This window comes from Copidosoma floridanum, unplaced genomic scaffold (assembly GCF_036245765.1).
Source record: "Copidosoma floridanum isolate Cflo_tuat_1 unplaced genomic scaffold, Cflo_Japanese_pri ptg000007l, whole genome shotgun sequence".
NCBI classification, from domain to species: domain Eukaryota; kingdom Metazoa; phylum Arthropoda; class Insecta; order Hymenoptera; family Encyrtidae; genus Copidosoma; species Copidosoma floridanum.
The window spans coordinates 9,613,981-9,635,063 of record NW_028321884.1 but is presented as its reverse complement, the minus strand read 5'-3'; the positions used below and the strand labels follow the sequence as shown (position 1 = coordinate 9,635,063).

Here is a 21,083-nt window from a genome sequence, read left to right as displayed (position 1 = left end):
CTTCTTGGCTCTTCATCCATAGATTGAATTTGCATTTAATTTTTTTTTCACTTGATGAATTTTTGAAATGAGTATACACAATTTATATATTTTTTTAAATATTTCTTTTTATTAAAAAATTGAAGAGTCTTTTCTTACTAAAATTAAGAAATAAAGAAAAATAGATAAGACATTTTTGTACAGAGAAAAAAACAATGATTTTTTTTTTTTTCACAACTCCAACGTTGATAGTGAACGAGCTTTGTGTGTTGAGAGTCCACAGTGCTTTATATACAAATAGATTGTACACACTAGGAAATTATATTTTATCTAATATAAAATGATAACAAAAAGAAATCATAAAAATAACATTACTATATATAATATAAAATGTGATTTATACACTAGTGGGAACAAAGTATGGAAATTCGTCCATACTTGAGTGAAAATATAGACGAAACTATAATTATATTTATATAAAACTCGACTTAATAAAAAATAAGAGATGTGAATATGGACAAGTTTTTTATTTTTTCATTTTATTATTATTTTTGATGTTATTGGCATGAGAACCGGCAAATTATCAATGAATAATATTTAATTTACATTAGACAGCTTGTAAAGGGCTGTTATTTTCAACAGGCTGTCAAGGAGAGGATATAAAATAACAAAAGAGAGAGAAGAGGCAAACAAGGAGTTATCTCTCTCTTGTCATTAAATCACGGATACTTATCTCCACGTTAAGATTTTAAACATTTTAAGATCGCTCGGCTATCCCCCTTTCACAAAGCGGTCTCCCTTTTTTACAAGAGCTATTACATTTATCATAAAAATTAGGAAATTCGATTATTGATGAATTCATTTACAATTATTATTATTAATATTTATTTTTATTTTATTTTTTTTTTCGCGAAAGAAACGTTTGTCGGGTGCTATTTTGATTCGCTTTCTCTAACAATCATCTGACAGTTACTACGTGAATGCCATACAAAGGCATCAAGTGAACAGCGACGTCAAATACGCACCTTCAAAACTTGCTATTGTAAGGTCTTTCGTTTTCCGGTGGCCACACATGCAGCACACTCTAACACCTTCCTCCCCGAGTTATGGCTCCCGTTTAAAGTACGGCGCTCTCTTTGTTTTTATCACTCGAGTAGTTCCCTATCCCGTCCGTATTTCCTTGATACTCATACTTCATATTTTTGTATATTTTTCACTCAATGTAGCTCCGACCAACTTTTCGTTCACGTGTTGCGTAAAAAATAAACGTCAATGATTATTAATATGGCGCGCGATCGTGTGTCTGGGTTTTTGTATCGTTTTTACATCTAAATGTATGTATTATCTTTTTTTATTTATCAATTCTTAGGGTACCAAAAAAGTGAAAAATTGAGTTTAATCAATAAAAATTTTTTTTTCAAAAATAATAAGAGTAAATACCGAGATAACAAATAATAAAGATAAATAATACCCTACGTAATAATAAAATTATCAAGAACACGCGATTTAGGACTTGGCACATTTTTTTAATATCCCCAGTAGTTCTCAACTTATGCAATAAAACAGATAATCAGTAGATTTGTTGAAGCTACGTTTTCAGAGTATGTCGGAGAGAGTTGGCGACATGTAGGTATATTGTGGTTAAATTCTTACGAGCAAAGTATATCTGCGTACATGTCACCAAGTCCCTTCGATACACTCTGAAAACGTAGCTTCGAAAAGTCTAATAATTATGTTCTTACTTATTGTTTTTTATGATCATTCAACACTAAAAACCTTAACAAACTTGACATTACAAAATTAACAAAAAAGAAAGAATAAAATTTATGAAATGACAAAAGTTGAGAATAACTGGGTCACTATATAGATGTACTAAAGGCGTAGTGAGTTTTTTTCAAAATGGCACGCGACATATTTTTTATTCTTTGGTAGATGAATCAAAGTTATATTTTACATGTACTCCTTTTATGAAAAAATCGTGAGAAAATTTTTAGTTATTTACGAAGACAGATATTTTTAAATCATTTGCTTATAAAACTTTACGCTAAAACATGCTAATTGGAAGTTAAATTTAACGGAAACGGTACTAAAAATATTCATTAAATTTAAAAAACTTATTTATGTAAACGTTAATAGCTTATATTTTAAATTTCAACAGTTTTGTAAGAAAATTATTTTTTGCGTAAAGTTCTGAAAAAATAAAAATATGTGCCAAGATCTGAATCGTTTTTTTTCTTTCTACTACCTAAAATATCGAAAAATAAAAGAAGATTTTTTTCATATTCATACGTAACGTAAGTTGATTAAAGTATTTAAAGATATATTATTATTATTATTATTATTACCATTACATATATATATATATATCCCCCTTCTGAGAAAATGTTTTGTTTAAATACATACATTTAGGTGTACAAACAATACAAAAACATAATCACGCGCGAGCACTCATATTGATAATTATTGACGTTCACTTTTTATGCAACATGTATACGAGAAGTTTTCGGGTGCTACATTGGCGAAAAGTGTATACAAAAGTTTTGAAGAAACTTGGGATAAAGAGAAGGGGTGAGAGAGAGAAAGAGACAAAGAGTGAGGTGAGTGAGGGTGTATACGGGAGATGCCGGCACTTAGTGAGATCGAAGGAACGGAGGTGATCAAGGGATTACTCTCGAGTGAATGTTAACAAAGAGAGGGTCCGTACTTTACGGGGCCATACACGGGGACTGGAAGGTGAGAGCTGTGCTGCAGTGTCCACCCAAACGAAAAAACCTCACAATTCTGCAAGTAATTGAAAGTGCATATACAACGCTAAAATATGCACCTTCAAAACTTGCTATTGTAAGGTCTTTCGTTTTCCGGTGGCCACACATGCAGCACACTCTAACACCTTCCTCCCCGAGTTATGGCTCCCGTTAAAAGTACGGCGCTCTCTTTGTTTTTATCACTCGAGTAGTTCCCTATCCCGTCCGTATTTCCTTGATACTCATACTTGATATTTTTGTATATTTTTCACTCAATGTAGCTCCGACCAACTTTTCGTTCACGTGTTGCGTAAAAAATAAACGTCAATGATTATTAATATGGCGCGCGATCGTGTGTCTGGGTTTTTGTATCGTTTTTACATCTAAATGTATGTATTATCTTTTTTTACTTATCAATTTTTAGGGTACCAAAAAAGTGAAAAATTGAGTTTAATCAATAAAAATTTTTTTTTCAAAAATAATAAGAGTAAATACCGAGATAACAAATAATAAAGATAAATAATACCCTACGTAATAATAAAATTATCAAGAACACGCGATTTAGGACTTGGCACATTTTTTTAATATCCCCAGTAGTTCTCAACTTATGCAATAAAACAGATAATCAGTAGATTTGTTGAAGCTACGTTTTCAGAGTATGTCGGAGAGAGTTGGCGACATATAGGTATATTGTGGTTAAATTCTTACGAGCAAAGTATATCTGCGTACATGTCACCAAGTCCCTTCGATACACTCTGAAAACGTAGCTTGGAAAAATCTAATAATTATGTTCTTACTTAATGTTTTTTTTTGATCATTCAACACTTAAAACCTTAACAAACTTGACATTACAAAATTAACAAAAAAGAAAGAATAAAATTTATGAAATGACAAAAGTTGAGAATAACTGGGTCACTATATAGATGTACTAAAGGCGTAGTGAGTTTTTTTCAAAATGGCACGCGACATATTTTTTATTCTTTGGTAGATGAATCAAAGTTGTATTTTACATATACTCCTTTTATGAAAAAATCGTGAGAAAATTTTTAGTTATTTACGAAGACAGATATTTTTAAATCATTTGCTTATAAAACTTTACGTTAAAACATGCTAATTGGAAGTTAAATTTAACGGAAACGGTACTACAAATATTCATAAAATTTTAAAAACTCATTTATGATAACGTTAATAGCTTATATTTTAAATTTCAACGGTTTTGTAAGATAATTATTTTTTGCATAAAGTTCTGAAAAAATAAAAATATGTGCCAAGATCTGAATCGTTATTTTTCTTTCTACTACCTAAAATATCGAAAAATAAAAGAAGATTTTTTTCATATTCATACGTTACGTAATTTGTTTTAAGAATTTAAAGATATATTATTATTATTATTAATATGTATATATATATGTTGCGATAATGTTCTGTTTTAATACATACATTTAGGTATTTAAACAATACAAAAACACAGTCACGCGCGAGCGCTCATATTGATAATTATTGACGTTCACTTTTTATGCAACATGTATACGAGAAGTTTTCGGGTGCTACATTGGCGAAAAGTGTATACAAAAGTTTTGAAGAAACTTGGGATAAAGAGAAGGGGTGAGAGAGAGAAAGAGACAAAGAGTGAGGTGAGTGAGGGTGTATACGGGAGATGCCGGCACTTAGTGAGATCGAAGGAACGGAGGTGATCAAGGGATTACTCTCGAGTGAATGTTAACAAAGAGAGGGTCCGTACTTTACGGGGCCATACACGGGGACTGGAAGGTGAGAGCTGTGCTGCAGTGTCCACCCAAACGAAAAAACCTTCCAAATCTGCAAGTCAGTGAAACCGCATATACGTCGCTGCTCTATTGATGCCCCTGTATGTGATTCATTCACGTAGTAACGATGAGATAATTGTCAAGATCGCGACATCAAAATAGCATCTGACGAAGGTTCCTTTCGCGTTCCGAAAATGTTTTCACCTTGGGCAGAAACACAAGTTGTAGTTTCTGCCCAAGGTGAGAACATTTTCGTCCCTCGGGCCCACTGCTATGCCCCAATGGCACACTCCCCGCCCGCCAATTACTTCCCGACAAAGTACGGGAAGAAACATTCTGACCCTGCCAGGCCCAAAGTTCGTTCCCGCTCTAGGGTGGAAAGTAATGGGCGGAAAGTGAGCCCTATGGCGTTATTACGCCCTAGGGCACACTTTCCACCCGCCATCTACTTTCCACCCTAGAGCGGGAACGAACTTTTCCCCCCTGGGGCATTTTTGAGGTGCCCCCAGTAGACCCGACAGGACTCGCCGCATAAGTTCCATCGCCCCGCAGCTACCTTACGTCCGCAAAAATCTGACGACGACTACCATTGGGCCTGGCAGGGCCAGAATGTTTCTTCCCGCCCGTGGGCGGAAAGTAATTGGCGGGCGGAGAGTGTGCCGTAAGGCGCACAACACTGCGCCAGAGGGGGGAAATGGTAGTTGTCGTCGGATAAGTGGGACGGCCCGAGGTAGCTGCGGACCGATGTCGCATATGCGCCGAGTCCTATACTTCCTACTGAGGGAACACCAGACTCTCAAAAATGCCTTAGGTAGGGAAGTAAAATTAATTAAATAATAATAATAATTGTAAATGAATGGCCAAAAGCGACAACCGAATATATGCTGAAGTATACCTGTACGTATATTGTATAGGTGTACCTCAGCCTATAATTGGGTATCACTTTGGCCAACGCAACCTAATGTAATACTTTTTTTTTTCTTCTCTTCAATGATGTTCCAAAAAAAAGGACGACTACTCTGTGAAAGCGGGATAACCGAGAAATCTTGACAAGCTGATATACAAGCGTAATATCAATTTGAATAATTTCATTTTTTTCTCTTTCTTCCTCACAATCTGTTTGCCTCCCGTTGTTAATTTTTTACAAAAGTCTATCCTTCCCTGTCTCTTCTATTGTTATACATCTTCTCCTTAAACCAATAACAACCCCCACAAGCACAGAAGGAAAGGACGCGATCGAGGGATATCTCTTTCGGTCGTCGATACACATAATAATAATAATAATAATCATAAAAATAATATCATCTATAGTAATGCAATTTAAAAAAAGTCGATAAGCGTCGTTGCGCTCCCTTTCCTTCTCTTGCCGCTCGTCTCTCTTACGGCTCGTATTTTTTCTTTTCTTTTTTTTTATCTACTATACGCAGTGCCTCGCGCGATTTGTTTAAACTATACCTTAATTTAAAATATATGCTCATTTATAATATGTATAAACTATATACAACATTGTCTCATGTCTCTATATAGGTATGTGAGTGCGCCCTCCTTCAGAGCCACGGGGAAGGGCGCGCGTTACGCATAATTTCTGTACTTATTTTAATTACTAATAATTACTAATTAGCAGTGGCAAGCTGGCCAGCTGGCTTGAGTCTCTATAAGCACCATATCAAGATTTCACCAGTAAAAGTCACTACAAACCCTCGACGAATTTAGATAGCTGATCCTGCGGCGTCATGGGGGTAATGTCGTTGCCGTCTTGGCCACCAACGGCAGCGTTCGCCGCCGCAGGCGACTGATGAAGGGGCAACTGGACACCCGGATGCGGTCCAGGCTGTCCTGGTTGACCACCGGCCGTCGCTTGGCTCAACTGCGACAGCATCATCTCACTGGGGCCACCGAGCTCGTGTGCCGGCGAATGTGTGGGCGTGCCGCCCGCGTGACCTGGATGATGGTGAGGCGAGGGTACGGGGCCAGCGCGGGGCGAGGGAACGGGCTGATTTCGCGGAGACGGTACCGGTTGGGGCGATCGTATAGGAGGTGGCGAGCGTACCGATTGCATCAGTTGCTGCTGCACCGAAGAGATTCCCGGAGGTCCCATCACGCCCTGGGGAGACGGGACCGGCGGTGGCGTCAGTTTAAGTCCCGGCTGTACGTAGCCCTGTTCGTTGAATCCACTGTAACCTGTGACAATGAAATCGCATTGTCATTTTCATCATCTCATTCGATTGTTTCGTTACATTATTATGTTGAAATTGAAAAAAAAAAGTTTCGACAAACTTACCCAGCATTGGAGGCCTGATGGGTCTCTGCTGGCCGTAGGGAGGTGCGGATGGCTGAGTGAAGGGCTGCGAGCCCACGACAGATGCCGCCGCCGCGGCTGCTGCCTGTTGCTGGGCAGCGTTCTGCTGCTGTTGCCTCTGTATCATGAGTAACTGTTGCTGTTTCAGCCACTGAGGATTGTGTTGCATGTTCATTTGCTGCTGGCTCTGCTGCTGTTGCTGCTGCAAAGCGAGGGCCTGCTTTTCATAAATAGTATGGGGTTTTGACACATTATTATGGATCAAGCATCGTGTTAAAGCTGCTGTTAGAATCACTTAGTAGCAATAAAAAATTTAAAAAAATATCAAATACTGCGGTAAAGTATAACTTACTTGGCGTTGTTTGATGAATGCAGCCATAAGAGGTGGGTTACTTTTGAGTATGTGCAATATTTGGTTTTGCTGCTCGGGCGTGTTGGGGCTTTTGAGTGTTTGCATCAACTGCTGCAGAGCTTGTTTTCCCGCAACATTCTGGCCCACTTGTCCCGCAGAACCCAACATACCGGGTTTCCGAGCCATTTGACCTCCAATAACAGCCATTCCTGGCTGAATTTGTTGTTGAGGCTGCGGTTGTTGCTGCTGCTGCTGTGGAGGGAGAAGCTGCGGGGCTTGCTGCCGTAGGCTAGCATTTTGTTGCATCACTGCATTTGGTTGATATCTAAAGTTCAGTGTACTATTGCTACAAGTAAAAAAATTAAATTAAAGATTAGTAATATTCATTAAAAAAAAAAAATTAAAAATTTCACGAATCAAGATTATTACCAGCCAATACTTACTTTGGCCACTGATCCATGGGTAAAAGATGTGCGCCACCGGGATTAGCCATCTGTACGGGCATTGGCCTTTGCATCTGAGGCGGAGGCATGACGCCACCTGGTTTTCCGGCAACCGCGCCCATATTAACCCCGAGACCACCAACGCCGACTCCGCCTGGCGTCACCTTGCCGTAACCGACGACATGTGGTGCTTGCTGTCTTGCTGCTTCTTCCTGCACTTGCTTAACCACCTGGAGAACGTGAGCAGGAGGCGTTTGCGTACCGGGTTTCATGCCGATACCAGGCTGATGGTGTGGCGACGGCAGTGACGTTGGACTTATGCCTGGCTTCATCGTTACGCCCGAGGGCATCGTCGTGTTCACTGGTGTCGAGCCTGTTTGCATGCTCAATTCGGAGCCTGCTGAGCGAGTATTTGTCATCACAGCCATACGTCGCCTAGAAATTTTTAAAATGTGGCCATTAAATACAATTCACTCCTTTGGAGTTACATTAGTATGACGCTTAAAGTGAAAAAGATTTTCACAATCAAGTATATTAAACGACAAACACGTAAATGGAAGCATTATATTAGTAAAGAAGATAAAAGTTATTAGGCATCAAAGAACTCAAGGATTAATAAACATTAAAACGTCGCGCGCGCATCTCAACCTTGAAGATATTTTTAGACATTTAGTGCTAATGAAATTCTCGGTTTTGCTGGCATTCAATGATACTGGTATGCAACCAAGAAATATTTTGAATCGGTATAATAAACTTGAAATCGCTTGAATTATTTTCTTTCTTCAAATTGATACCCATAGCGTTTATTTTCCCAAGAATATCTAGTAATGTATAATAAACGAAAATTACTTTATCAATTGAGCCTGCTGCAGACGGTGGTGTTGTTGTTGTTGCTTCAGTTTTTGTTTGATGTTGAAACAGTAAGGCACTGGACATTTTGGTTCAGGACAAGAGCGTGCATGATGGCAGACAAGAGCAATGAGCTGTTTGCAAATCGGACAGCCACCGTTCTTTTTTCGCTTGCACGTCTTTACGTGATTGACCACTCGCTTCATCCTCTGGCAGCTGGCTAACCGGCAATTGGCGTCTTTGCATTGACATGCGTGCACCAAAGATTGTATGCACCTTTGTAACGAAAACTTTCGCGATTCCTGTTGGCAAAACAAATTGAATGACGGTTAGATATAATTCAAACGCTAATAATTTTACTGAAAGTTAACTTTCAACGACAAAAAACATTGCATACACCTACGTACGTTTAAATACAAAATAGCTATAGATGTACAAAGATGAATATGAAAATGACGGTACTGTGAAAAAAAAAAAAAAAAAAAAAAAAAAAAAAAAAAAAAAAAGAAAAAGAAAAAAAGTTATATTAAAAACAAAATACGTACTATTGCATTTACTTGTTTTGCATCTGCCGGCGACGATCCATCGTCCAAATCCAAACCAAGTTTTTCCATGGGATGTGGATGACCTTCCGTTTCTTTACAACTTAGACATAAATCAAAATCCTGAAAAAGAATGTTGAAAGAATGTGATTTTTGTTTCCAAAGCAAAAATAATACGCTGTAGCAGACAAAAATCATACTTACATCGCAAACCGCGCAGTGATACCTTGTGTCGATGTGATCCTTACTATATATAAGTATAGCCCATTCATGCCGTGTACGAATTTTTTAAGGTAAAATTGTACGTTGGACTTGGAATGGGCAAATTACTTTAAGTCCCACTAGACACCTAAGCGTTACAATTCACACTTAGGTAACACTGGGACTAGTAACATTTTATTAATCAAACTACTACTGCTCACCTTGAAGTCCAATACTATTCGTTCTTGCATGCCCTTTTCTAGCATCTTTTTGTACCAATCTTGTAACCTTTTAGGCTTCGGTATTCTCTGATCGCCAGGATGACAGAAGAAAATATATATTTTAAAAATAATTACTACAAAAATAAGTAGACTTTTACTTGGTTCTATTGTCTTCTATTCATGCATAATATAATTACATACGGACATATCGATTGCACTTGGAGGAGGTTATTCAGATTTTTTACCCAAATTAAGAAAGCAAAATACGATAAAAAACAAAAATTTAACGATTCTTAGAATCGTAAAAATGTAAGTACGTTTGAAGAGAAAATTTTCTCCAAGGGCTTAAAGATATATCGGTTGAAATACGTACAATTTTGTATGTATGAAATCGAATATTAATAAAAAAAATGTTGGCATGAATATTTTTACTGACCTGTTCTGGTACGAGAAGTACTTAGCGTCCCTTGCTATCGTACACAATTGCTTGCCGAAACAGCACATAACTTGTGGATTGAACGTATATTTTCTGCCGCAACAGTATCCCAGCGCGTGCATCACAGGATCAATTTCTTTTTCAAAGACTTCCGATAACTGCAAAAATACAACATGTAAATGATTACAAAAAAGTTACACTATAGCATGAAAATTACCTTGAAGACACAAAATTAAAAGCTGCTTACCTTTGTACAGTATCTATAAACCTTGGAAGTCAGAGCCAAGTTTTCTAATACATCGGATAAGAAAATGGTTATGAAGAAACCAAAGATTTTAAAAAATAGATAAATGCGCGGGTATAATATTATTGACTTCTTGGCTCTTCATCCATAGATTGAATTTGCATTTAATTTTTTTTTCACTTGATGAATTTTTGAAATGAGTATACACAATTTATATATTTTTTTAAATATTTCTTTTTATTAAAAAATTGAAGAGTCTTTTCTTACTAAAATTAAGAAATAAAGAAAAATAGATAAGACATTTTTGTACAGAGAAAAAAACAATGATTTTTTTTTTTTTCACAACTCCAACGTTGATAGTGAACGAGCTTTGTGTGTTGAGAGTCCACAGTGCTTTATATACAAATAGATTGTACACACTAGGAAATTATATTTTATCTAATATAAAATGATAACAAAAAGAAATCATAAAAATAACATTACTATATATAATATAAAATGTGATTTATACACTAGTGGGAACAAAGTATGGAAATTCGTCCATACTTGAGTGAAAATATAGACGAAACTATAATTATATTTATATAAAACTCGACTTAATAAAAAATAAGAGATGTGAATATGGACAAGTTTTTTATTTTTTCATTTTATTATTATTTTTGATGTTATTGGCATGAGAACCGGCAAATTATCAATGAATAATATTTAATTTACATTAGACAGCTTGTAAAGGGCTGTTATTTTCAACAGGCTGTCAAGGAGAGGATATAAAATAACAAAAGAGAGAGAAGAGGCAAACAAGGAGTTATCTCTCTCTTGTCATTAAATCACGGATACTTATCTCCACGTTAAGATTTTAAACATTTTAAGATCGCTCGGCTATCCCCCTTTCACAAAGCGGTCTCCCTTTTTTACAAGAGCTATTACATTTATCATAAAAATTAGGAAATTCGATTATTGATGAATTCATTTACAATTATTATTATTAATATTTATTTTTATTTTATTTTTTTTTTCGCGAAAGAAACGTTTGTCGGGTGCTATTTTGATTCGCTTTCTCTAACAATCATCTGACAGTTACTACGTGAATGCCATACAAAGGCATCAAGTGAACAGCGACGTCAAATACGCACCTTCAAAACTTGCTATTGTAAGGTCTTTCGTTTTCCGGTGGCCACACATGCAGCACACTCTAACACCTTCCTCCCCGAGTTATGGCTCCCGTTTAAAGTACGGCGCTCTCTTTGTTTTTATCACTCGAGTAGTTCCCTATCCCGTCCGTATTTCCTTGATACTCATACTTCATATTTTTGTATATTTTTCACTCAATGTAGCTCCGACCAACTTTTCGTTCACGTGTTGCGTAAAAAATAAACGTCAATGATTATTAATATAACGCGCGATCGTGTGTCTGGGTTTTTGTATCGTTTTTACATCTAAATGTATGTATTATCTTTTTTTATTTATCAATTCTTAGGGTACCAAAAAAGTGAAAAATTGAGTTTAATCAATAAAAATTTTTTTTTCAAAAATAATAAGAGTAAATACCGAGATAACAAATAATAAAGATAAATAATACCCTACGTAATAATAAAATTATCAAGAACACGCGATTTAGGACTTGGCACATTTTTTTAATATCCCCAGTAGTTCTCAACTTATGCAATAAAACAGATAATCAGTAGATTTGTTGAAGCTACGTTTTCAGAGTATGTCGGAGAGAGTTGGCGACATGTAGGTATATTGTGGTTAAATTCTTACGAGCAAAGTATATCTGCGTACATGTCACCAAGTCCCTTCGATACACTCTGAAAACGTAGCTTGGAAAAATCTAATAATTATGTTCTTACTTAATGTTTTTTTTTGATCATTCAACACTTAAAACCTTAACAAACTTGACATTACAAAATTAACAAAAAAGAAAGAATAAAATTTATGAAATGACAAAAGTTGAGAATAACTGGGTCACTATATAGATGTACTAAAGGCGTAGTGAGTTTTTTTCAAAATGGCACGCGACATATTTTTTATTCTTTGGTAGATGAATCAAAGTTATATTTTACATGTACTCCTTTTATGAAAAAATCGTGAGAAAATTTTTAGTTATTTACGAAGACAGATATTTTTAAATCATTTGCTTATAAAACTTTACGCTAAAACATGCTAATTGGAAGTTAAATTTAACGGAAACGGTACTAAAAATATTCATTAAATTTAAAAAACTTATTTATGTAAACGTTAATAGCTTATATTTTAAATTTCAACAGTTTTGTAAGAAAATTATTTTTTGCGTAAAGTTCTGAAAAAATAAAAATATGTGCCAAGATCTGAATCGTTTTTTTTCTTTCTACTACCTAAAATATCGAAAAATAAAAGAAGATTTTTTTCATATTCATACGTAACGTAAGTTGATTAAAGTATTTAAAGATATATTATTATTATTATTATTATTACCATTACATATATATATATATATCCCCCTTCTGAGAAAATGTTTTGTTTAAATACATACATTTAGGTGTACAAACAATACAAAAACATAATCACGCGCGAGCACTCATATTGATAATTATTGACGTTCACTTTTTATGCAACATGTATACGAGAAGTTTTCGGGTGCTACATTGGCGAAAAGTGTATACAAAAGTTTTGAAGAAACTTGGGATAAAGAGAAGGGGTGAGAGAGAGAAAGAGACAAAGAGTGAGGTGAGTGAGGGTGTATACGGGAGATGCCGGCACTTAGTGAGATCGAAGGAACGGAGGTGATCAAGGGATTACTCTCGAGTGAATGTTAACAAAGAGAGGGTCCGTACTTTACGGGGCCATACACGGGGACTGGAAGGTGAGAGCTGTGCTGCAGTGTCCACCCAAACGAAAAAACCTCACAATTCTGCAAGTAATTGAAAGTGCATATACAACGCTAAAATATGCACCTTCAAAACTTGCTATTGTAAGGTCTTTCGTTTTCCGGTGGCCACACATGCAGCACACTCTAACACCTTCCTCCCCGAGTTATGGCTCCCGTTAAAAGTACGGCGCTCTCTTTGTTTTTATCACTCGAGTAGTTCCCTATCCCGTCCGTATTTCCTTGATACTCATACTTGATATTTTTGTATATTTTTCACTCAATGTAGCTCCGACCAACTTTTCGTTCACGTGTTGCGTAAAAAATAAACGTCAATGATTATTAATATGGCGCGCGATCGTGTGTCTGGGTTTTTGTATCGTTTTTACATCTAAATGTATGTATTATCTTTTTTTACTTATCAATTTTTAGGGTACCAAAAAAGTGAAAAATTGAGTTTAATCAATAAAAATTTTTTTTTCAAAAATAATAAGAGTAAATACCGAGATAACAAATAATAAAGATAAATAATACCCTACGTAATAATAAAATTATCAAGAACACGCGATTTAGGACTTGGCACATTTTTTTAATATCCCCAGTAGTTCTCAACTTATGCAATAAAACAGATAATCAGTAGATTTGTTGAAGCTACGTTTTCAGAGTATGTCGGAGAGAGTTGGCGACATATAGGTATATTGTGGTTAAATTCTTACGAGCAAAGTATATCTGCGTACATGTCACCAAGTCCCTTCGATACACTCTGAAAACGTAGCTTGGAAAAATCTAATAATTATGTTCTTACTTAATGTTTTTTTTTGATCATTCAACACTTAAAACCTTAACAAACTTGACATTACAAAATTAACAAAAAAGAAAGAATAAAATTTATGAAATGACAAAAGTTGAGAATAACTGGGTCACTATATAGATGTACTAAAGGCGTAGTGAGTTTTTTTCAAAATGGCACGCGACATATTTTTTATTCTTTGGTAGATGAATCAAAGTTGTATTTTACATATACTCCTTTTATGAAAAAATCGTGAGAAAATTTTTAGTTATTTACGAAGACAGATATTTTTAAATCATTTGCTTATAAAACTTTACGTTAAAACATGCTAATTGGAAGTTAAATTTAACGGAAACGGTACTACAAATATTCATAAAATTTTAAAAACTCATTTATGATAACGTTAATAGCTTATATTTTAAATTTCAACGGTTTTGTAAGATAATTATTTTTTGCATAAAGTTCTGAAAAAATAAAAATATGTGCCAAGATCTGAATCGTTATTTTTCTTTCTACTACCTAAAATATCGAAAAATAAAAGAAGATTTTTTTCATATTCATACGTTACGTAATTTGTTTTAAGAATTTAAAGATATATTATTATTATTATTAATATGTATATATATATGTTGCGATAATGTTCTGTTTTAATACATACATTTAGGTATTTAAACAATACAAAAACACAGTCACGCGCGAGCGCTCATATTGATAATTATTGACGTTCACTTTTTATGCAACATGTATACGAGAAGTTTTCGGGTGCTGCATTGGCGAAAAGTGTATACAAAAGTTTTGAAGAAACTTGGGATAAAGAGAAGGGGTGAGAGAGAGAAAGAGACAAAGAGTGAGGTGAGTGAGGGTGTATACGGGAGATGCCGGCACTTAGTGAGATCGAAGGAACGGAGGTGATCAAGGGATTACTCTCGAGTGAATGTTAACAAAGAGAGGGTCCGTACTTTACGGGGCCATACACGGGGACTGGAAGGTGAGAGCTGTGCTGCAGTGTCCACCCAAACGAAAAAACCTTCCAAATCTGCAAGTCAGTGAAACCGCATATACGTCGCTGCTCTATTGATGCCCCTGTATGTGATTCATTCACGTAGTAACGATGAGATAATTGTCAAGATCGCGACATCAAAATAGCATCTGACGAAGGTTCCTTTCGCGTTCCGAAAATGTTTTCACCTTGGGCAGAAACACAAGTTGTAGTTTCTGCCCAAGGTGAGAACATTTTCGTCCCTCGGGCCCACTGCTATGCCCCAATGGCACACTCCCCGCCCGCCAATTACTTCCCGACAAAGTACGGGAAGAAACATTCTGACCCTGCCAGGCCCAAAGTTCGTTCCCGCTCTAGGGTGGAAAGTAATGGGCGGAAAGTGAGCCCTATGGCGTTATTACGCCCTAGGGCACACTTTCCACCCGCCATCTACTTTCCACCCTAGAGCGGGAACGAACTTTTCCCCCCTGGGGCATTTTTGAGGTGCCCCCAGTAGACCCGACAGGACTCGCCGCATAAGTTCCATCGCCCCGCAGCTACCTTACGTCCGCAAAAATCTGACGACGACTACCATTGGGCCTGGCAGGGCCAGAATGTTTCTTCCCGCCCGTGGGCGGAAAGTAATTGGCGGGCGGAGAGTGTGCCGTAAGGCGCACAACACTGCGCCAGAGGGGGGAAATGGTAGTTGTCGTCGGATAAGTGGGACGGCCCGAGGTAGCTGCGGACCGATGTCGCATATGCGCCGAGTCCTATACTTCCTACTGAGGGAACACCAGACTCTCAAAAATGCCTTAGGTAGGGAAGTAAAATTAATTAAATAATAATAATAATTGTAAATGAATGGCCAAAAGCGACAACCGAATATATGCTGAAGTATACCTGTACGTATATTGTATAGGTGTACCTCAGCCTATAATTGGGTATCACTTTGGCCAACGCAACCTAATGTAATACTTTTTTTTTTCTTCTCTTCAATGATGTTCCAAAAAAAAGGACGACTACTCTGTGAAAGCGGGATAACCGAGAAATCTTGACAAGCTGATATACAAGCGTAATATCAATTTGAATAATTTCATTTTTTTCTCTTTCTTCCTCACAATCTGTTTGCCTCCCGTTGTTAATTTTTTACAAAAGTCTATCATTCCCTGTCTCTTCTATTGTTATACATCTTCTCCTTAAACCAATAACAACCCCCACAAGCACAGAAGGAAAGGACGCGATCGAGGGATATCTCTTTCGGTCGTCGATACACATAATAATAATAATAATAATCATAAAAATAATAACATCTATAGTAATGCAATTTAAAAAAAGTCGATAAGCGTCGTTGCGCTCCCTTTCCTTCTCTTGCCGCTCGTCTCTCTTACGGCTCGTATTTTTTCTTTTCTTTTTTTTTATCTACTATACGCAGTGCCTCGCGCGATTTGTTTAAACTATACCTTAATTTAAAATATATGCTCATTTATAATATGTATAAACTATATACAACATTGTCTCATGTCTCTATATAGGTATGTGAGTGCGCCCTCCTTCAGAGCCACGGGGAAGGGCGCGCGTTACGCATAATTTCTGTACTTATTTTAATTACTAATAATTACTAATTAGCAGTGGCAAGCTGGCCAGCTGGCTTGAGTCTCTATAAGCACCATATCAAGATTTCACCAGTAAAAGTCACTACAAACCCTCGACGAATTTAGATAGCTGATCCTGCGGCGTCATGGGGGTAATGTCGTTGCCGTCTTGGCCACCAACGGCAGCGTTCGCCGCCGCAGGCGACTGATGAAGGGGCAACTGGACACCCGGATGCGGTCCAGGCTGTCCTGGTTGACCACCGGCCGTCGCTTGGCTCAACTGCGACAGCATCATCTCACTGGGGCCACCGAGCTCGTGTGCCGGCGAATGTGTGGGCGTGCCGCCCGCGTGACCTGGATGATGGTGAGGCGAGGGTACGGGGCCAGCGCGGGGCGAGGGAACGGGCTGATTTCGCGGAGACGGTACCGGTTGGGGCGATCGTATAGGAGGTGGCGAGCGTACCGATTGCATCAGTTGCTGCTGCACCGAAGAGATTCCCGGAGGTCCCATCACGCCCTGGGGAGACGGGACCGGCGGTGGCGTCAGTTTAAGTCCCGGCTGTACGTAGCCCTGTTCGTTGAATCCACTGTAACCTGTGACAATGAAATCGCATTGTCATTTTCATCATCTCATTCGATTGTTTCGTTACATTATTATGTTGAAATTGAAAAAAAAAAGTTTCGACAAACTTACCCAGCATTGGAGGCCTGATGGGTCTCTGCTGGCCGTAGGGAGGTGCGGATGGCTGAGTGAAGGGCTGCGAGCCCACGACAGATGCCGCCGCCGCGGCTGCTGCCTGTTGCTGGGCAGCGTTCTGCTGCTGTTGCCTCTGTATCATGAGTAACTGTTGCTGTTTCAGCCACTGAGGATTGTGTTGCATGTTCATTTGCTGCTGGCTCTGCTGCTGTTGCTGCTGCAAAGCGAGGGCCTGCTTTTCATAAATAGTATGGGGTTTTGACACATTATTATGGATCAAGCATCGTGTTAAAGCTGCTGTTAGAATCACTTAGTAGCAATAAAAAATTTAAAAAAATATCAAATACTGCGGTAAAGTATAACTTACTTGGCGTTGTTTGATGAATGCAGCCATAAGAGGTGGGTTACTTTTGAGTATGTGCAATATTTGGTTTTGCTGCTCGGGCGTGTTGGGGCTTTTGAGTGTTTGCATCAACTGCTGCAGAGCTTGTTTTCCCGCAACATTCTGGCCCACTTGTCCCGCAGAACCCAACATACCGGGTTTCCGAGCCATTTGACCTCCAATAACAGCCATTCCTGGCTGAATTTGTTGTTGAGGCTGCGGTTGTTGCTGCTGCTGCTGTGGAGGGAGAAGCTGCGGGGCTTGCTGCCGTAGGCTAGCATTTTGTTGCATCACTGCATTTGGTTGATATCTAAAGTTCAGTGTACTATTGCTACAAGTAAAAAAATTAAATTAAAGATTAGTAATATTCATTAAAAAAAAAAAATTAAAAATTTCACGAATCAAGATTATTACCAGCCAATACTTACTTTGGCCACTGATCCATGGGTAAAAGATGTGCGCCACCGGGATTAGCCATCTGTACGGGCATTGGCCTTTGCATCTGAGGCGGAGGCATGACGCCACCTGGTTTTCCGGCAACCGCGCCCATATTAACCCCGAGACCACCAACGCCGACTCCGCCTGGCGTCACCTTGCCGTAACCGACGACATGTGGTGCTTGCTGTCTTGCTGCTTCTTCCTGCACTTGCTTAACCACCTGGAGAACGTGAGCAGGAGGCGTTTGCGTACCGGGTTTCATGCCGATACCAGGCTGATGGTGTGGCGACGGCAGTGACGTTGGACTTATGCCTGGCTTCATCGTTACGCCCGAGGGCATCGTCGTGTTCACTGGTGTCGAGCCTGTTTGCATGCTCAATTCGGAGCCTGCTGAGCGAGTATTTGTCATCACAGCCATACGTCGCCTAGAAATTTTTAAAATGTGGCCATTAAATACAATTCACTCCTTTGGAGTTACATTAGTATGACGCTTAAAGTGAAAAAGATTTTCACAATCAAGTATATTAAACGACAAACACGTAAATGGAAGCATTATATTAGTAAAGAAGATAAAAGTTATTAGGCATCAAAGAACTCAAGGATTAATAAACATTAAAACGTCGCGCGCGCATCTCAACCTTGAAGATATTTTTAGACATTTAGTGCTAATGAAATTCTCGGTTTTGCTGGCATTCAATGATACTGGTATGCAACCAAGAAATATTTTGAATCGGTATAATAAACTTGAAATCGCTTGAATTATTTTCTTTCTTCAAATTGATACCCATAGCGTTTATTTTCCCAAGAATATCTAGTAATGTATAATAAACGAAAATTACTTTATCAATTGAGCCTGCTGCAGACGGTGGTGTTGTTGTTGTTGCTTCAGTTTTTGTTTGATGTTGAAACAGTAAGGCACTGGACATTTTGGTTCAGGACAAGAGCGTGCATGATGGCAGACAAGAGCAATGAGCTGTTTGCAAATCGGACAGCCACCGTTCTTTTTTCGCTTGCACGTCTTTACGTGATTGACCACTCGCTTCATCCTCTGGCAGCTGGCTAACCGGCAATTGGCGTCTTTGCATTGACATGCGTGCACCAAAGATTGTATGCACCTTTGTAACGAAAACTTTCGCGATTCCTGTTGGCAAAACAAATTGAATGACGGTTAGATATAATTCAAACGCTAATAATTTTACTGAAAGTTAACTTTCAACGACAAAAAACATTGCATACACCTACGTACATTTAAATACAAAATAGCTATAGATGTACAAAGATGAATATGAAAATGACGGTACTGTGAAAAAAAAAAAAAAAAAAAAAAAAAAAAAAAAAAAAAAAAAGAAAAAGAAAAAAAGTTATATTAAAAACAAAATACGTACTATTGCATTTACTTGTTTTGCATCTGCCGGCGACGATCCATCGTCCAAATCCAAACCAAGTTTTTCCATGGGATGTGGATGACCTTCCGTTTCTTTACAACTTAGACATAAATCAAAATCCTGAAAAAGAATGTTGAAAGAATGTGATTTTTGTTTCCAAAGCAAAAATAATACGCTGTAGCAGACAAAAATCATACTTACATCGCAAACCGCGCAGTGATACCTTGTGTCGATGTGATCCTTACTATATATAAGTATAGCCCATTCATGCCGTGTACGAATTTTTTAAGGTAAAATTGTACGTTGGACTTGGAATGGGCAAATTACTTTAAGTCCCACTAGACACCTAAGCGTTACAATTCACACTTAGGTAACACTGGGACTAGTAACATTTTATTAATCAAACTACTACTGCTCACCTTGAAGTCCAATACTATTCGTTCTTGCATGCCCTTTTCTAGCATCTTTTTGTACCAATCTTGTAACCTTTTAGGCTTCGGTATTCTCTGATCGCCAGGATGACAGAAGAAAATATATATTTTAAAAATAATTACTACAAAAATAAGTAGACTTTTACTTGGTTCTATTGTCTTCTATTCATGCATAATATAATTACATACGGACATATCGATTGCACTTGGAGGAGGTTATTCAGATTTTTTACCCAAATTAAGAAAGCAAAATACGATAAAAAACAAAAATTTAACGATTCTTAGAATCGTAAAAATGTAAGTACGTTTGAAGAGAAAATTTTCTCCAAGGGCTTAAAGATATATCGGTTGAAATACGTACAATTTTGTATGTATGAAATCGAATATTAATAAAAAAAATGTTGGCATGAATATTTTTACTGACCTGTTCTGGTACGAGAAGTACTTAGCGTCCCTTGCTATCGTACACAATTGCTTGCCGAAACAGCACATAACTTGTGGATTGAACGTATATTTTCTGCCGCAACAGTATCCCAGCGCGTGCATCACAGGATCAATTTCTTTTTCAAAGACTTCCGATAACTGCAAAAATACAACATGTAAATGATTACAAAAAAGTTACACTATAGCATGAAAATTACCTTGAAGACACAAAATTAAAAGCTGCTTACCTTTGTACAGTATCTATAAACCTTGGAAGTCAGAGCCAAGTTTTCTAATACATCGGATAAGAAAATGGTTATGAAGAAACCAAAGATTTTAAAAAATAGATAAATGCGCGGGTATAATATTATTGACTTCTTGGCTCTTCATCCATAGATTGAATTTGCATTTAATTTTTTTTTCACTTGATGAATTTTTGAAATGAGTATACACAATTTATATATTTTTTTAAATATTTCTTTTTATTAAAAAATTGAAGAGTCTTTTCTTACTAAAATTAAGAAATAAAGAAAAATAGATAAGACATTTTTGTACAGAGAAAAAAACAATGATTTTTTTTTTTTTCACAACTCCAACGTTGATAGTGAACGAGCTTTGTGTGTTGAGAGTCCACAGTGCTTTATATACAAATAGATTGTACACACTAGGAAATTATATTTTATCTAATATAAAATGATAACAAAAAGAAATCATAAAAATAACATTACTATATATAATATAAAATGTGATTTATACACTAGTGGGAACAAAGTATGGAAATTCGTCCATACTTGAGTGAAAATATAGACGAAACTATAATTATATTTATATAAAACTCGACTTAATAAAAAATAAGAGATGTGAATATGGACAAGTTTTTTATTTTTTCATTTTATTATTATTTTTGATGTTATTGGCATGAGAACCGGCAAATTATCAATGAATAATATTTAATTTACATTAGACAGCTTGTAAAGGGCTGTTATTTTCAACAGGCTGTCAAGGAGAGGATATAAAATAACAAAAGAGAGAGAAGAGGCAAACA

General features: G+C 37.1%; 2 protein-coding genes across 6 annotated transcripts; both read right to left on the bottom strand.

Moving 5' to 3' along the window:
• Positions 1-81: 81 nt before the first annotated feature.
• Positions 82-10,135, bottom strand: LOC149375367 (CREB-binding protein-like). Of its 3 annotated transcripts, none has more exons than XM_089589063.1 (9): positions 10,080-10,135; positions 9,833-9,990; positions 9,179-9,483; positions 8,978-9,097; positions 8,433-8,734; positions 7,584-8,018; positions 7,141-7,486; positions 6,771-7,005; positions 82-6,670 (listed from the first exon to the last, which is right to left on the bottom strand). In XM_089589063.1, the coding sequence occupies exons 4-9, from the start codon at positions 9,044-9,046 to the stop codon at positions 6,180-6,182; spliced, it is 1,878 nt and encodes a 625-aa protein (XP_089445189.1). In that variant the 5' UTR covers positions 9,047-9,097; positions 9,179-9,483; positions 9,833-9,990; positions 10,080-10,135; the 3' UTR covers positions 82-6,179. The 3 variants fall into 3 exon arrangements, with proteins under 3 accessions (XP_089445189.1, XP_089445190.1, XP_089445188.1); XM_089589064.1 differs by having other exon boundaries at positions 6,771-6,990; XM_089589062.1 differs by having other exon boundaries at positions 6,771-7,008; positions 10,080-10,128.
• A 1,343-nt stretch (positions 10,136-11,478) lies between these two features.
• LOC149375366 (CREB-binding protein-like) lies at positions 11,479-20,342 on the bottom strand. Of its 3 annotated transcripts, none has more exons than XM_089589080.1 (9): positions 20,287-20,342; positions 20,040-20,197; positions 19,386-19,690; positions 19,185-19,304; positions 18,639-18,940; positions 17,790-18,224; positions 17,347-17,692; positions 16,977-17,211; positions 11,479-16,876 (listed from the first exon to the last, which is right to left on the bottom strand). In XM_089589080.1, the coding sequence occupies exons 4-9, from the start codon at positions 19,251-19,253 to the stop codon at positions 16,386-16,388; spliced, it is 1,878 nt and encodes a 625-aa protein (XP_089445206.1). In that variant the 5' UTR covers positions 19,254-19,304; positions 19,386-19,690; positions 20,040-20,197; positions 20,287-20,342; the 3' UTR covers positions 11,479-16,385. The 3 variants fall into 3 exon arrangements, with proteins under 3 accessions (XP_089445206.1, XP_089445207.1, XP_089445205.1); XM_089589081.1 differs by having other exon boundaries at positions 16,977-17,196; XM_089589079.1 differs by having other exon boundaries at positions 16,977-17,214; positions 20,287-20,335.
• Positions 20,343-21,083: the final 741 nt, after the last annotated feature.